At 43.1% G+C, this 16,522-nt stretch overlaps 5 protein-coding genes across 7 annotated transcripts in view; 2 read left to right on the forward strand and 3 right to left on the reverse strand.

Moving 5' to 3' along the window:
* Window positions 1-147, reverse strand: part of LOC124310884 (mutS protein homolog 4-like) — a 23,274-nt gene extending 23,127 nt beyond the window's left edge. The window contains exon 1 of one of the 2 annotated variants that reach the window (XM_046775002.1): window positions 45-145. The gene's annotated coding sequence lies outside the window, so the exon portion shown is untranslated. Of the gene's footprint in view, window positions 1-44 lie in introns of both variants that reach the window. The other variant, XM_046775007.1, reaches the window with a different exon arrangement.
* The window catches only part of LOC124310879 (adenylate cyclase type 3-like), an 11,884-nt gene extending 3,203 nt beyond the window's left edge, over window positions 1-8,681 (forward strand). Inside the window, exons 4-20 of the mRNA XM_046774996.1 lie at window positions 1,654-1,765; window positions 1,945-2,072; window positions 3,904-4,062; window positions 5,102-5,240; window positions 5,318-5,610; window positions 5,892-6,089; window positions 6,195-6,282; window positions 6,380-6,496; window positions 6,569-6,750; window positions 6,834-6,918; window positions 6,986-7,075; window positions 7,233-7,371; window positions 7,574-7,656; window positions 7,737-7,835; window positions 7,968-8,091; window positions 8,161-8,285; window positions 8,359-8,681. Coding sequence (XP_046630952.1) covers window positions 1,654-1,765; window positions 1,945-2,072; window positions 3,904-4,062; window positions 5,102-5,240; window positions 5,318-5,610; window positions 5,892-6,089; window positions 6,195-6,282; window positions 6,380-6,496; window positions 6,569-6,750; window positions 6,834-6,918; window positions 6,986-7,075; window positions 7,233-7,371; window positions 7,574-7,656; window positions 7,737-7,835; window positions 7,968-8,091; window positions 8,161-8,285; window positions 8,359-8,490 — 2,293 coding nt within the window. The 3' untranslated portion in view covers window positions 8,491-8,681. The remainder of the gene's footprint in view (window positions 1-1,653; window positions 1,766-1,944; window positions 2,073-3,903; window positions 4,063-5,101; window positions 5,241-5,317; window positions 5,611-5,891; window positions 6,090-6,194; window positions 6,283-6,379; window positions 6,497-6,568; window positions 6,751-6,833; window positions 6,919-6,985; window positions 7,076-7,232; window positions 7,372-7,573; window positions 7,657-7,736; window positions 7,836-7,967; window positions 8,092-8,160; window positions 8,286-8,358) is intronic.
* Window positions 3,517-16,522, forward strand: part of LOC124311287 (putative uncharacterized protein DDB_G0286405) — a 22,854-nt gene continuing 9,848 nt past the window's right edge. The window contains exon 1 of the mRNA XM_046775721.1: window positions 3,517-3,562. The gene's annotated coding sequence lies outside the window, so the exon portion shown is untranslated. The remainder of the gene's footprint in view (window positions 3,563-16,522) is intronic.
* Window positions 8,559-10,231, reverse strand: LOC124311244 (mediator of RNA polymerase II transcription subunit 30-like). Its single transcript, XM_046775652.1, has 4 exons — window positions 10,076-10,231; window positions 9,232-9,942; window positions 8,797-9,159; window positions 8,559-8,729 (listed from the first exon to the last, which is right to left on the reverse strand). Exons 1-4 carry the CDS (start codon window positions 10,089-10,091, stop codon window positions 8,662-8,664), a joined length of 1,158 nt encoding a protein of 385 aa, XP_046631608.1. The 5' UTR covers window positions 10,092-10,231; the 3' UTR covers window positions 8,559-8,661.
* LOC124311055 (sodium-dependent phosphate transporter 1-A-like) overlaps window positions 10,630-16,522 on the reverse strand; it is a 7,298-nt gene continuing 1,405 nt past the window's right edge. The window contains exons 1-3 of one of the 2 annotated variants that reach the window (XM_046775330.1): window positions 14,742-14,763; window positions 13,259-14,479; window positions 10,630-13,184 (exon numbers count right to left, since the gene is read on the reverse strand). In XM_046775330.1, the coding sequence (XP_046631286.1) occupies window positions 11,599-13,184; window positions 13,259-13,517 (1,845 nt within the window). In that variant the 5' untranslated portion in view covers window positions 13,518-14,479; window positions 14,742-14,763 and the 3' untranslated portion in view covers window positions 10,630-11,598. Of the gene's footprint in view, window positions 13,185-13,258; window positions 14,480-14,741; window positions 14,764-16,522 lie in introns of those variants that run through there. The other variant, XM_046775329.1, reaches the window with a different exon arrangement.

Raw genomic sequence — 16,522 nt, forward strand, 5'->3', positions numbered from 1 at the left:
AGGCATTGACATTAAGAAATAATTGAAGGTAAAAATGGACTTACCAACGGGAGACGAAAGTTTCACACTTTCACGACTTTTACCAATTTCCCGTGGAGGGAAAATCTGTTGTAGCAGACGAATCATCAACTGGCTCCTCTGGTGTTCGTGGATTTGTGTGTCGTTAATTGAAAGGAAGGAAGAACTCGGTTAGCTCAATCTTTTTTAATTCAAAGAAAAAAAAAAAGCTAAATTTTTCATTCGTCCACTTTCCTGTTACTGCATTTGGCTGGTTGATGCCAAGAGCAGAAAAATCTTTTTTCGACAAGACAGAAAACACGTGGGGAGAATGGCGGCGGCGCCGTAGTCGTTGAGAAAAACTGGCGCAATCGATCTATTTTTTTCTGCGTCTACAACACTTCTCTGTCGTTTCCCATCATGTTGGCACGCGGAACCACATCGTTTAAACTATCGTTACCAAATAAAAACTCTTGAACCTCTGTTTGTCTCCCCTTTTAAGAGGATTCACGAAAAAGTTCGACAACATCTCCCCAGCAGACATCTACTAGGAGCCCATATAAATACACAGTGAAATGTGTTTACTCGTCAAGTGTTGCCCAAAGTAGAATATCTTATAAAGATTGTCGAGAGAGGAAAACACTTTTTTATTTGTGCCTCTAAGAATGCCCAGAGACGAAAGCAATATGAGATACACAAAAATAAAAGGTCTAGAGGGCTATTGCACAACGAAAAAGTTTGGTTGAGAGAAACAAAAGAGTTTCCTGGGCAATACTTTCTGAACAGTTGGTTTCTATTGCACGTTTATATCGTTCGTGTGTGAGCTACTCACATTTCATAAGGTAAGAAGTTTCTCTATTACATAGGTATATTAAATTCAATGTAGTAACTTGAGATTCATCTTCAGACGTAATATAGCTTTGCTTTTTTAATATCCAGAAGGGTGAAGAAAATCAGTTTTGGCATTATAGTGAAAGATGTACATGTTTGATTTCACGGCACCTAGGTTTCTGCTGTCGTCGCCTAGTTGCCGATAGAAGAAGAAAACCGGGCAACGCTCGGTCGACCGTCTCCACCATGTTCCATAGACTTCTTCTACTTGTTTATTGAAGATAGGCTCGCAAGCTACACGAATATCGAACGTTTGACCGCAATCTGCAATCCTTCCGTTTATTTGCTTCCCCAAAATGTTACCCGTTCATAAGAAAGGGGAGTAGAGCTACAAGACTTGATTGAGATCTTTCAATAGTTCCGGGCAACAGGAGAGAACGTGCACGCGATCGTCCAATATCCGAGAATTGTTCCCCCCGACGTTGTACCCACTGCCACGTACTCAATCTGGTTGCGGAGAAAATAATGCAGGATAAGTCCTACAAATGTATAATGCCGTTGGGTTACAAGTAGAGAGAAAAAGTTGGTCTTTGGGTTCAATGGAAATGCTGGACTCCCACACACCCGCCCCAGCAGCACTGGGAAAAAACGAAATGTTACGCGGGTCTATACATATATATATAGATTCTGTGTGTGCACACACACGTTGAATGAACTCGACATATTCCATTTGCCACATTATCGATTTTCGTGCCTGCTGACTTTATTTTCTTTCTATTCCATTTTTTCGTTATTTATGTCTCGTGTATTACATGGACTACACAGTATACTCTTTGCGGACATTGTTGGTTTTACGGCCATCTCGTCGACTTACCCGGCATCGGAATTGGTCCATATCCTCAACGAGCTATTTGCCCGTTTTGATCGTCTCTCTCAGGTACGTTGTTACATCTACATTGATTAGATTATCGATCCGCTCGAAAAGCTTAAAGAAAAAGCCCAGAGATAGTACGTATCTTTCTTTTTATTAGTATCTGTCATGATCTTGTGTTGTTTCAATTGATTGGCTCCTTTGATTTTGATTGATTTACCTTTTTTTTTTGTATTTACACACAGAGATATCATCAAATGAGAATCAAGATTCTTGGCGACTGCTATTATTGCATTTGTGGAGCACCGGTGGAGCGACCTGACCATGCCGTTTTATGTGTGTACATGGGCTTAGCCATGATAGATGCCATCAAGTAAGTAAAATGACGGACGGATGGGGACGGAATCAATCCTCTCTTGCGTTATCGATCTTCTCCTCTTCAAGACACGTTCCTAGTGAAGGCTTGCATACGTGTGTCGAATCCTTCTCGGCCATACACACTCCCGCAGCAGCACACTTCTCGCCTGCTACTATAATGGCGGCATTAAACACACACACAATAGTCTTTAATTTTCTGTTTCTTTTTCACGAATTTCTCCAGGGAGAGAGCCAGCCAGTTTTCATTGTCGAGTCGAGCGCAAATTTTGTTTAATGGCCGCCTAGCTTTCGTTCTTCTTTCCACATTCCGCCGTTCATCCGGACCGAAATAGAATTTCCGGCTGTTATTATTATTATTATAGCATTCAGTTAGGAGCTGCTGTGGTATTTCGGCAACAACAATATTGATCCTAGTTCCGATCATTCGGTTCGACTGCTGTCGAGTGCAGGAAACACACAGAGTATTAGTCTCCCAACTTTTTAAGATTTCCAATCACGGAATTGCATAGTTGCATCGAGTCGCTTGTTTTTCCCTCCTCCATTTTTTATTCTTCCCAGAATTAATTCAGAGCTAGGGGGGTGGGATGCCAGAAACATCTTGAGGAGCTTGCGGTTGGGCCCCTTTTCATCATCTTGAAAGTTTTAACGAGAAAGTGGCAGCGACGAGGAGCAACTTGTGCATTGGGTCTCATTGTGAGGTGCTGCGGGACAATCTGTCGAAAGTTCATTTCTGGGATTGGTATACTCAAGAGATTTTATAGGGGCCTTGTTTGTCATGGTGCACACACACGTTCAAGTAAGTAGCAGCTCTCCTCCCTTTTCGAAAGATATATACGTACACGCTGGAGCTATACACACTGTATAGCGAGGCTCTATAGCGAGGGGAACTGTATAGGCCATTGCTTTTATTGGACAGTCTCAACAACACTGCCGAGTGCACTTGGCTCATCAAACGGGCACGAGAACGGATCAAAATGGACGTCTCCTACAAAGAAAGGGACGTACATTTATTCCACTGTGGTGTATCACGGCCGCAGTGATGGTGTGATTCACGCCGATGTCGGGGGGGGGGGCATCTATTTCCGCTTTTCTTATTTTTAAATGCATAAATTCGTCGCCGGAAAAGAATCTTTCTGACGGCTCTCTCCCCCCTTTTTTTCTAGTTCCCATTTTCAACATGTTTCAGTCGATCCTCCTTCGCTCCAACTATTTTTAGTCCCGCATTGCTTGATGAACGACCGGACGTGTAAAATCTCGAAAGAAAAACAGGAAATCAGAAAGCATCTCGGCGCACACACACAGAGTGGGGAAATGTGTAACACGAGCGGAAAAATATTTATTTTTATATGTTGGGAGAAGGCAGAAACAAGAACTGGATGAAAGGGCATAAAGCGTTTACGCCATTACAGTTCAATCTCGTTCGGCGGGACGCGGAGGAGCGTGCAGCTCCTTATTTGAAATTTTCTTTTTCCATTTTTTCCTGAATTATTCAACAAGGTAAAATGCGTTGAGCTTCTCCTTTCATATCTCTATTTATTCAGCGAATAAAAGCTCATGTGATTGCTGCGGCAGGGGGCGGGCGACGAACAGTAAAAAGATGCGGAATATATGAACGAAAAGTGATGAAAAACTCGATTGATCTTTTTTGTTGTTGTGCTCAATTCTTCTGTTTCATTCGATTCGGCCGTTATCTTTGAATGTTTACGCTATTTTCGAATTTGATTGTTTTCTCATTTTGATTAAGGGAACTTTACTACATTTGATTGACGTGTTATTCTTTTGTTCCGTTTTTGTTTTCCTGCCTCTCTCGGTTGGTGTGTTGACAGATGCGTTCGTGAGTCTACCAGCTCCCCGGTGGACATGCGAGTTGGAATCCACACTGGGGCCGTATTGGCTGGCGTCCTAGGTCAACGTCAGTGGCAGTTTGACGTTTACAGTCAAGATGTCGAGTTGGCCAACAAGATGGAGAGCAGCGGCCAACCCGGGTGAGTTTATCTGCCTGTCTAAAAAAACTATGTTTTGTTGTATCCCAGCCCTATCTCTATCCTTCGCATCCATCCATCCGTAACACAAAAAAGAAAGAAAAAATATGGAAGATGTAAAAGAAAAGAGCGAGTCTTTCCGGTACGACCGAATCAGCAGCAGCAGCGGAGGCGGTATGTTTTTTCGGAGAGTGGGAGGCTTCTAGACTGAGAGGGAGAACGACTCGGCCGGGCTCTTCCGGAGAATATGGACGCGGCGCGTGTCATAAAAAGGAAATAAGGACCGTGGAGATTCACGCAGAGACACAATGAGAAATAAGAATCCTAGAGAATGCTTCACTTCCTGTCCCCCTTTTTTCCTTCTATCTCCTCCTCCTGCTGGATCTTGATTTATAGACATCCGCGCGGGGTTTCCTATATCAAGTCTCTTTTTCTCATCTCCTATGTAGTCTCCATCTCAGGGTGACTCCCTATTTATAGATCACGATCGCGAGTTGCGGGACCAGAGAGAAAAAGAGTCAGGCGCCATTTTCAATAGTCACTTCAAAGAACACACACACACTTAGACATTCGAACTCTCTGATGAATAAGTGCTCCATCACAATCCCCACACACACGGAGAACGGGAGAGAAGAAATGATGGAAACATGTAGGGAATCACACGAGCGCTGGATTGCTGGAAGTCATGGAACGATGCGAGTCTTAATTAGAAAACGGTTCTATGCCAAACGCGCTCATCCGTTCCTCTTTGATCAATTCGGTGGGTGGTTGGGAGATGCGGGGGGGGGGGAATCATCTTGTTTCCAATAAAGAAATAGCCGCCAGTTAGATTGATCTTTCGTTTGATTTACTCCGGACCTCGAGCTATGTCAAATATCCCACTTCATTTATGAGGTTTATTACCTGCTAGCATTTATTTGGCAGCAAATGTAGCGCGCGCGTGATGTTGAATTAAATTTTTACCGTTTTTCATTTTCCCCGTTACGGGGAAACGAATCATTTAATGTGAATGATTGAATCAATCATTCGGTTTCCTATGCAGTCGGGTTCACGTATCCAGCCGGACGTTGAGCTTCCTTGGCGATGAATTTGAAGTTGAAGCGGCTCACGGAGAGAAACGAGAGCAGGTCCTCCGCACAGCCGGAATCGAGACCTATTTCATCCTGCGTGCCCGCAATGAAGTAAAACTACGATTTGATCCGCTTAATACTTTTTCAATCATTCCATTCTAACGTTTTGATCCATTTGAAAATTATAGATTAATCTTCCGGCGGAAGAGGAATCCAGCAAAGTGATCAATGACCATTCAGAGGCCACGACAATGGCCGTTTCTAAAGTTCTGTCCACTAACAATTACATCCCTGAAATGATTGGTGATGCCGTAGCAGTGAATACTGTCTGCCAGGCATCCGATCCATCCGGCAATTGGTGTAGCTGTTTCCAGCGTTGCAGCAAAGTAGACAAAACGTCTTTGGTGGTCGTTGGAGAATCTGCCGGAGAAAATCGGAGCTTGCTACGCCCAAATCACTTGAATGAACAACAGCATTTCGGGTAATTTACTCATTCCGGACGAACGGATTGGATATTTTATTATTACCGCGATGTACTACTGCACCACAAAAAACTTACCGGGTTGATGGGAGGATTTTCTCTCTATGCATTCCGGTGATCAGCAGGATAAGTCACGTTTCACTGCGTTATTTCTCTGTACATATTCATCCGGACATTTTGTGGATGACTATCTGGAAACCAGATTTTCCCTAGCGTTTTATCAATCAAACATTTTTAAAATAAATATCCATTTCCGCCCTTGATATCCCTACCTTGATCAGACCTGTAGGAATCGCCGTCAGAAGGTCGTCGACCAGTAGTGGTGCAATCCCGACGAATTTGCTGACGCAAACATTCGTCGATCCGGAACGAGAGGCTAAATACCGTCTGCATCGCGACGCCACGGCCGTCTACAATCTGCTGGCCTTACCGCTAGCCTTGACTTGGTTAGCCTTTTTCGCCCTGGCAACTAGTCCGTGGTATGTTTGTGGTGTGCGAAACAAAATCAAAAAGAAACATTTGATAATATGAGACAATCGATCGTGATTTTTATGTAATTCGTTCATTCTTCTCTCGTTTATTAGGAGTCCAGTGTTTATCCTGTTTTTCCCACTCATTGCCAGTCTGCTTCTGCTGGTAGTCGTCGGTGTAGCCGATACATGGGAAAACTGCGTATGTTCATATTTTGACTAGTTAATTCGGGTTTAATGAATTGGATACGCTTTGCTCGGCTACGTCGATCAATAACTTTGCTCCAATTAACACGTAGGATTCCGTGGGCCAAGTGAAGAAGATCAGTGCACTCGTTAATGGCAAGTTGGGACTACGTTGCTGCTTGGTTATCCTGGGAATCCTTTTGCTGGTTGGAGCACATTTAAGCGGACAGGTGGTACCCTACGCTCAATTTGGTTGTCAACATAACTTAACGCGATCCCTTGGCTTGAAAAATCAATTGCAGGGATTCAATCGGACTTTCCCCTGTCCCACTGAAGCGTCACTGGTTCTAATCAGCGTGGCCATGGTTCCTCATTTGGCCAGTTATTTCAAAGGAACATTTCTGCTACTGTTATCGGCTGTTTACATTTGTCTACCGTGGCTTCATTATCAACCGACGTTGGACGCTCCCTGCTGGTTCCATAGGTATAAAAAGACTTAAATTTAAATGTTTTCAATCAATTAAATTGCAAGTTCGTTGATACTTAATCGATTATTACCGTGTCCAGGGACGGTCTTCACATCCAAGAGTTGATCCTGGCCAGTTGCGTTCTACTGGTGACATCTTTGGTACTGTTTTCCTTAACGAGACAGGTGGGCTTGACATGTCTAAACAACCATTGAAATGTCTAATGACATTTTTGTCCTTTTCGAACTGTAGCTCGAGTCAACTTCACGCAGCCTTTATACTAACTGGGCTGGAATAGAGGAGCAAAGAGAGAGAGCAGCGGATCTGGGTCGACGGAACCAGGTGCCAATTTACCGTTTACACTTATGAGTTTCTCACCTTTTCTAGTGCCATAGGATCTTGTTCTTTTATATTTTGTTAACAGCAACGTGACGTTGTTTAATTGGCTTCGTTATTGACCTTTTTTTTTAACACAATGCATTATGAATTTGGTATCCAGGCTTTATTGTTCAACATACTGCCGGCTCACGTCGCCCAGCATTTTTTGCGCAAGGACATCCATCAACGCGACGAGCAATTGTACAGCCAAAGCTACACGAGCGTAGGTGTCCTCTTTGCATCCATACCGAATTTTTCCGGTAAGGATTATTTTTTTGTTGTTGTTGTGAGAAATTGAACTCATGGCACTTTGCTATCGATCCACGGAAGCGGATGAAATCCTTTTTTGGCGTGCGCGCATGGAGGAATGCGATTCCACATGAATGACGACAAGGCCTAATAGAGATTTATTATTTTCCTTTTCTTTACTATTGAACGGATTTACGTCATGGCGACGACCAGAGTTCTATTCAGAAGAAACTGTCAATAATCAAGGACTAGAATGTCTGCGTTTCCTTAACGAAGTCATCTCCGATTTCGATGCGGTAAAACTCGGCTCATTCTCTTTTCACGAATCAAATTTCCACTTAACTGTTCTTCTTCTCTTTGGTTTGGCGCTTTGCAGCTTTTAGATCAGAGTCAGTTCTCAGAAATGACGAAAATCAAAACGATCGGTTCGACCTACATGGCAGCCAGTGGATTGAACATTACATTACAGCCAAAGGTAATGAGATACGAGGAGTGTGACATTTGACTTTTATGATGGATACTCGTTGAAAACGATCGAACGCACCAGTCCCGTTCGATCGACTCTCGTGACTCATGCGTAATGTACCTGCTTCGTGTCCGATTGCAGGAAGATGAGGATATCTTGACACGTTGGAAACATTTGGCGCTCCTTGTCGAGTTCGCCCTGTCTATGCAGCGGACTCTCCAAAATATTAACGATCAAAGTTTTAATCACTTTGTCCTCAGAATGGGTGAGATCATTTTGTTTAGCTGTTTAAAGAGTTTCACATTTTACCAATTACATTTAATCTGTTTTGAAGGCATCAACCACGGTCCGACGACTGCGGGAGTCATTGGTGCCACAAAGCCACATTACGACATTTGGGGCAATGCGGTTAACGTTGCATCGAGGATGGAGAGTACTGGTAAAGCCGGATGTATTCAGGTATTAATACCGTGTAAACTGTAATCGATTGAATCAAGTTAGCTGATGCAGGAATATTATTTTGATGTTGCAGGTGACGGAGGAGACGAGCGCCATCCTGCGTCATTTTGGTTACCAATTTGAACAGCGCGGTTTGGTCTTTGTGAAAGGCAAAGGCCAATTACTGACTTATTACTTAATTGAATCAGACACCAGTGTGACCTAATCGCGTACCGACATTTTGGTTGATGCTTTTGTCGACGTGAAGAGAAAAAAAAACAATCATGAATCTCATAGTTTTTTCAATCTGTGTCATTTCAATGCCCAATGTTTCATTTCTGAAAATTTATTATTGTTATTACACCACAAAAGGCTCGATTACCACAATTACACAACGTTATGGACGTCTCATCATAAGCATAGTATTGATTTCCCATATGATACTTCTCATATATTCCATTATATCTAAATAACGAGAAACAAAATTAGTAGATTTATCGAGTATTGTGGGAAGATTTATAACCAAAAATACCTTGGAGGTGACGGTTTTTTACGAGAATTTGATCGTAGAGCTCCTTCTTTTCATCAACAGCTGCCAGATACTGTTCGGATTTGACTCTATCAGCGTACTTCCAATCGACGAGGTTGCTTTGGGTAGGGAGCATAGAATCTAGTGGATATGAATCCAATTCTTGACTGTTCTCGTTGCATTTGTTGTAGATAATTCTGAGTCGTTTGAACAAGACTTTGACCATCTTGAGTTGATCGTCGAGCTTATTTTTCTTATCTACTGCCACCGATGTACTCTGAGCTGATCCATTGGGAGGTTGAAGATTCTTCAGGAGCTGAAAACACTCTTGAACTCTGGAAACAAGTTCTTGCACTGTTTCTTGACCTGTTAAAAGTAAAAGACGAAATTATTATTTACAAATACATTTTGTACAAAAGAAAGAGTATTATATTTCACCAAATCGGCAAAGAGAAGCTGGATTAAAGTCTTTTTGGGCCTGGGGTTGAGGTTGTTGGGGCTGTTGTTGATGCTGCTGCTGTTGATGCTGCTGCTGCTGTTGTTGCTGGAGTTGTTGTTGTTGAATAAACTGTTGTTGTTGCATTACTTGTTGAGGGGCAGGGGAATGTTGCTGTGGATGTTGGAAGATACCTTGAGGTAACTGTTGTTGCTGCTGCAGTTGTTGTGGCTGTTGTTGCATCATTTGCGGTTGACCCTGCTGCATCATTTGTGGCATTTGTTGAGGTTGGGCCATTTGTTGCGGCTGAGCCATTTGTTGTGATTGAGCCATTTGCTGCTGCTGCTGCTGCATTTGCTGAGGCTGGCCCATCTGCTGAGGCATGTTTTGCGGGATCTGTTGTTGTCCCATCGGGGAATGTTGAGGCATCTGCTGCATCATGCCTTGCTGTGGTTGAATATGTTGTTGCTGTGCCAACATTTGTTGTTGCTGTTGTGCCATAAGTTGTTGTTGCATCATTTGGGGCTGAGACTGTTGCATCATTTGGGGCATTTGCTGGGGTTGGGCCATTTGCTGCGGCATATTTTGCGGGATTTGTTGCTGTCCCATTGGAGAATGCTGAGGCATCTGTTGCATCATTCCCTGCTGTGGTTGCATATTTTGGGGCATATGAGCAGGTGAAAAGCTGTTGGGCACATTAAAGTGCATGTTTCCTAGAAATATTTAAAATAAAATACTTTAGATAGCCTAACAAAAAAACAATTATGCTTTATGCTTAATATTCTTTACTTCCAGTACACAAATAAAAATCTTTATGAAATATATTTGAGTTAGCAATTGTTTTACCTTGACCCTGATTCATTTTTTGTATTGGATCGAATTGTGTGGAAAGAAATCAAATTTGATGAAATGAAATCCACAAATCCTTCACGAAAATCGAAATCTCCGGCCATTCACTACTAAACGTCAACATTGTTTTTAAAGTGCACCTAGTTGCTAAAATTTCGTAGATGGCGCTTGGCGCCAATCCCGGAAAAATTAAATGGCGCCAAAAACTGCCAAAATCCTTGAACGTGTCACCATGAACGTGTTTCGTTGGCTAAAAATGTTATTCAGTTGACTAATTAAGGTTGAATCAGTGGTTCGAGGTCATCGAGGATCACAATCATGTGTATGCATAAATAAATAAGTATTTAACTATTTACATTAAGGTATTTTTGGCCCCTATTAATAGTTTGTATGATATGTTAGTTGATTGTTGATATTCGTGATTGAGCATGCACGTGCTTCCAGAACGTATTTTTATTCACGAGTAAAAAGGGTAATATTAAAAAGTAAAAGTGAAATCAAATAAGCATATGCAGCACATAGACTGGCTGGATTAGGTGAAGAGCAAAAGCTTCAAATGCCTTGTGTGTATTGTTTGTTTGGTGAGCCCTAATACAGTAGGCGAATAGCACTGATACAATGCTGCGATGAAAAATTGATGGCACTGTCAGAAAGGAATAACAATTTAAAAAATAATAAGATAGGCAAAGATAATAAGTTCATCATTTAATGTTTTTTTTAGAGTGGAGGGATTGCGATTGCAACATTGTAAGTATTTCAAAAGTACTGTTAATGGGAGAAACGAATCATGAGCAACTTAAACAAAAAAAAAGGAAAAGAAATAATCAAATGATTTTGTTTGTGGGGGGGGGGATGCAGGGATGCAGCAAGAGTAGCAGCAGTAGATGGTTGTGAGGCAAAGTGAACATATATAGCTGAAGTTGTAGGAGAAAATGATTGGGCTGAAAAATATATGGGGTAATAACATAATATAGATAATAGAGAATATTATTGAGAATATGATAGGTGTCGCTAATCAATATATGCGCGCTTTAAACTCTTAAGAGGCTACAACTCGATCGCCACACAAATTATTCAACCGAAACCAGGGCACGATCGTGGAATATATACCAGAGAGATATATAAAGAGAGAAAGTTAAACAGATGCACAAAAACATTAAATGGTGAACTATTTGATAAGGTATGTAAACAAGTTAAACTATTTGATTTTTTTTTTTACTTTTTTTTTTTTACTTTTTAATATTTCAAACTGTAGGAAACCAAACATTTAGAAAAAGGAGGGTATTCATTGAGAAGAGAACTTAATAAAAAACAAAATTGGATGAAAGGGTGCCATAACTCACAAAACAGATGGTTACAATCTTGGAAGATATTTCAGGTCGTTATGTACAAAACAGCCCGAAAGTCTTCTACTTTTAGAGCGAATAGATTAAAAGAGAGCGAAAAACACAATGCACTTAGCCCTTCATTTCTCTCTTATAGGCGCCGACAACGCACAAAAGTTGCAGGGCATATCATCATCAGAAGAGATTGCAGGCTTGGAAAATAGCCATGATGGCGGCACTCAAACCCCCGGCAATGGGCACTGTCACGGCCCAGGCGAAGATGATATTGCGGAAGAGAGCCCAGTCGACGCCACCGCGTGATGTCTGAGCCCAGCCGACAAAGACGACTGATCCGACTTTGCAGTGAGTCGTGCTGATGGGCACGCCGATCTTGCTGGCCACCAGGACGGTGAATGCTGCGCCGATTTCGATGGTGAAGCCGCTCGAAGACGTCAACTTGGTCAAATCTTCTCCGACCGTTTTGATGACTCGTCGACCCCAAACCCACAGGCCGATGGTAATGCCGACGCCTCCAAAGAGCAGAATGTAAAGTGGCGTTTCCGATTTCTGTTCGACGTTGCCTTCGGTGAAGATGAGCCAAATGGCCACCAAGGGCCCGATGGCGTTGCTGACGTCATTTCCACCGTGAGCGAAAGCACCGAACGAGGCCGTCATGATCTGCAGGAATGAAAACAATCGGACCACCTCTGGAGGATCGTCGACGGCAGCCGAAGCCAAAGTGGACGTCACGTTGATGGATGGTGGATTCTCCACATCCATCGTCTTCCTGACAATGGTGGGGTGAGGGACTCCAGCGGCGTTGATGAGCGGGACGGCGCTGCTGCAAGGCGACAGACCGTGGATGGGTGTCGGTTGTTCGCTGTTTGGCTGGCCCTTGTTGCCTTGGTTATCCAACCGGGTTTCGGCTATGAACGGACTTTCTTCGCCGGCCAGTGAAATGGTTTTGGGTTGCGACTTGCGGAATCCGAAACGCATCGGCTTGGTGGTCTCGGTCGGTTTTCGTTGTTTGCCCGCTTGCCGGGAGTGGAGCGTGTTGACGGGCTCCAATTCCGTGTTGACGGTACGGGCGTTGACCCCGTTGTACGGGATGTTATCCATCGACGCATTGCGAGACTCTTCCGGCGTGATGTTAGCCGATGAAACAGCCGATCCAGGACCACTGTCTCCGCCGAAAGCAAATTTCGCTCGTGTGGCCTCTTCCGTGCGATGCCCTTCGGTGATGGAGCGACGCAGTCTCGGCACAATGACCAACTGGACGACAAGTCCAGCCACTAGACCGATGATACTGCTCAGGATGATGGTGCCCCACCAGGGGATGCGGTCAAAGTACAGCAAACTGGGCCCGTCGAGAACGATGGAGAAGATGTTGATGCCCAGAGTCAATGCGTAGAAGATGGGCAGAGCTCTGAGTCCGTATTCGAGTGGAGCAGGTTTGCGCAGAATCAATTTGCGGATGGCCAAGAAGAGAGCGGAAGACATGAGTCCAGACAAGACGGGCGAGACAAACCAGGAGGCAACAATTTGACCCAATTTGGCCCACTGAACGCCCTGGGTTCCCTTGGCGACCAGCGAGAAACCAATTGTGGCTCCCACGATGCTGTGCGTACCAGAAATTGGCAACTTGAGGAAAGTGGCTATTATCAGCCAGACGGCGCTTCCACCGAGAGCGGCCAAATTGCCCATCATCAGTTCCGAATTGGAATTGTTGTAAATGCTCGGGTCGATGATGCCTTTACGCATCGTGTCCGACACTTTGTAACCTGTCGATACATCAAGTTCAAAGGTAAACATTTTAATAATGGATACGATTAAAACTTTTAAATTAAATTAATACCGATAAGGACAGCTCCGGCAATTTCAAAGATGGTGGCCAGAATGCAGGCCTGTCGAATGGTGAGGACTTTGGCACCAACGGAGGTACCGAAACTATTTGCCACATCATTGGCACCGACGCCAAAGGCCAAGACAAACGAAACGATAAAGGCGACGACGACAATCCAAACAAGTTCGCTGGCGTACGGGACGTCGGCATTGCCGACGTTTGACATCATTTCAGTCACTGCTTCGGTAACCATCGTGGTAACGGAGGACATTTTCTTGATCAAATTTTTCCTTCCTTTTCAAAAAGGTTTAATCACAATTCTTTTTAAAAACAAGTTGAATCTTGTTCCTTCTTCAACTATCACAGCGATCGTCTCTTCTTTCGTCAAAGGATATTCGTCAAGGAGCGTTTCCCAACGTCAACTGATGAATGGGGTGAGCAAAAAAGGAGGATTTAAACTTCCCAAAGTCCAAATATTTTTCTTCTTTTTCTATCCCTAATGTAGGAATAGTTGATACCTAGAAGATCTGGTTTCTACCGGATCGGCTGTAACTTCAAGAAGGTTCTTCTTCTTTTATCTCTCTTATCTCTTTTCCTCTGAGAGAGAACGATTCCCTTGTTCTCAAAGGGTGGCTGGCTGGCTGGCTGCTTGGGGGATAAACTCTGGTTTTTCCAAAAGAACCAAGTAAATAGAAAAGGGAACCCAAAAAACTGCCGACTGGATTGTGTCAACAGATGGCGCGATTGACTACGAAGTGGTGGTCGTGGGTGAAACAAATAACAAGACTGCGGCGGAAGCGGACGGGAGAGTGGTGTTTAGTGAAGAAGTAAATGTGCTGGAGGATGTAGAAGAAGAAACACGACTGATGCGGAGCAGGGTAGGATCGCTCGTCGGTAGGAGTCGCGGTTCAACAACTGGATTCAACGGCCAAATCAGCAAACCCATGGCGGGTTCAGAACAACGGTGGTTTGGGTAAGCGGCTCCACGGCAGGATGTTGTTGTCTCCCTTTCCTTTTTTTTGTATTATATTGTCTTGGACAAAAGATAAGACGAATCCTCTCTCTTTCAGAAACACCCCACGGGGTCTCGGAGGAGTTGCAACCAGCAGGTCTCGGATGGATGGCCGGTGGAATTCAGCAAGACTCAGCAAAACAAGGAGAAAAGGAGTAGCCCGTCTCGATGTTTCGTCTAATTGTCCTTGGGTTCTGGTTGTTGGGCAATACGATCCGTTCCTGTGTGAGTATCGAAAAGAAAGAAATCTGGATTTAGTCGGTTGTTATGTATCATCATATAACAAATTGGAGGAATGATTCGCTCTTGGGAATAGGAACAACACGTCGAGGTTGGAGACCTGAATGAGAATAATCTCGTGCGAAACGAATCCATTTCTCATCTGATGGGAAAATCTTGTTAACGTTTCTATTCCAGACTGTGTCATTTCGTAAGAAATGGCTCCCATTTTCCGCCGCGGAAACGGATGACGGAAGAAATTACCTCGGCGTCTAGAAGTTATCCGCTACGAGTCTCCCAGACGAATTCACGCACGCTTGAGAAAATTCTGACATGTAATTTCACTTGTCCTTCTGACTGAACTAAATAACAACAATTTTTTTTGTTCTCCTTGAGGACTGAAAGGAGGAAGGCCAGCTCAACTCTATAAAGTACATATATAACATGGACCGACAGATGCCATCGCCGAAACGGAACTAGGAATAGACAAAATCCCATGGCGTGGAACTAGCGCGACACCTTTTGTCGTGGCGTAAGAATGTCAAGGTTTGTTTGTTTTTTTCTTTTTATGTCATTCGGAATCGGTTGGGGGCGAGACGAGAAGAGTTTGGGATCCCCTTTGGGTAGTTTCACCTTATAACACGCAAAAGAAGAGAATTATGGCCGACATCCAAGGTCGAAAACTGGTTCCTCTTTCCTTCCTTCGTCTGCTCATTGGGTACTACTATCCCCCTTTTTTTTGTCTTTATTTTCATTTTATTCTAATAACAAATCATTACCATAAAACGTTATTTCTTTTTGAAATGCTGTTGAACTGATCAGGATGAAAGCCGCCCGCCCATTTATGGAAATTCGGTCCGTAAATCAATGGCTATCTTTTAAAAAAAAAAAATTACATCAAACAAGATTTATATATTTTCGTGGCGATCACGCGCAAAGTTGATTGCTGCTGAATACTCAAGTTGTGAAAACCTCTCATAAAATGGCGCAGGATTTTTGTTTAAAATATACATTTGTATGGTCTAATGATGATTATCAATCTTGTCAGATGCATCATGACAGCTAAATGTTGGGATAGCGACAGTGCGCACCATTGTCCTTGACCGGTTTGGGTTTAGCTGTTTGTTGTCCTCCCTCTATTCTTTTAATTACATTTTCGGTAGAGTTGACCCGAGGGGAAAAAGGCAAATAAACGCCCCCATGACTATACGACTATTAATAACGACGTGCGTATGTATGTATACACAAATATATTCAAATGGATAGAAAAAACACGTTAATTTATTTTATGAAATTCTAGGAAAAACTTCTTTTTCGAACTTGGAATCAACCCAGCACGTCCTTCGCTGCTTCAACGAGAGCTTTTTATGGGTACATATCTTGATTATAGTGTTTCACAATAACGACGGCTTTATGACTCAAAGCGATCCTTTTTTTTTTAAGGCAATCAATCTTATTTGCTCATGAAAAATGAGGGTTTGATGATGGAAATTTTAAAAAATTATTTTTTTGAGGACGACAGGACATGGAAAAAGAACATGGCGGAAGTGTCACGTAACCTTCGTCCCGGCCCGGTGTCGTGTATCCGTATGTATTAAATTTGATTGAAAGTGATAACGGTACTAGTGGTGGTAGTGTGTTGTTTACTGGAATTTTTGTCGTGACCTGAATAGCCAGAACATCTCACAAGAGAGAGAAACAACAAAAATGAAAGGGGACCCAGTTTTTCAGTGAAAGAAATGCGGTAATGGGCTCAGGAATATCATGGGCCCAGCAGCAGACGACGCTTGGTAACGAAGGGGGACGACAACGTCTATAATTAGGATCCGGTTCAGCGGGATGAACCACGAGGTAATACTACTATTGACGTCACACGCAATCAGTTAAGTATCGATGATAATCTCTATCCCTCCCTTTTTACCTTGTCCCGAAACCTTTAAATGCGGTTTCGCCCTAGTCCCGAGAAAAATGTTCACTTTTACTTGGGGTTCGATGAACGTGACAGTTGAATAAATACGGAATAATAATTTCTCTACGTCAAAAAA

The sequence above is a fragment of the Daphnia pulicaria genome, chromosome 8 (genome assembly GCF_021234035.1).
Source record: "Daphnia pulicaria isolate SC F1-1A chromosome 8, SC_F0-13Bv2, whole genome shotgun sequence".
Classification (NCBI taxonomy): domain Eukaryota; kingdom Metazoa; phylum Arthropoda; class Branchiopoda; order Diplostraca; family Daphniidae; genus Daphnia; species Daphnia pulicaria.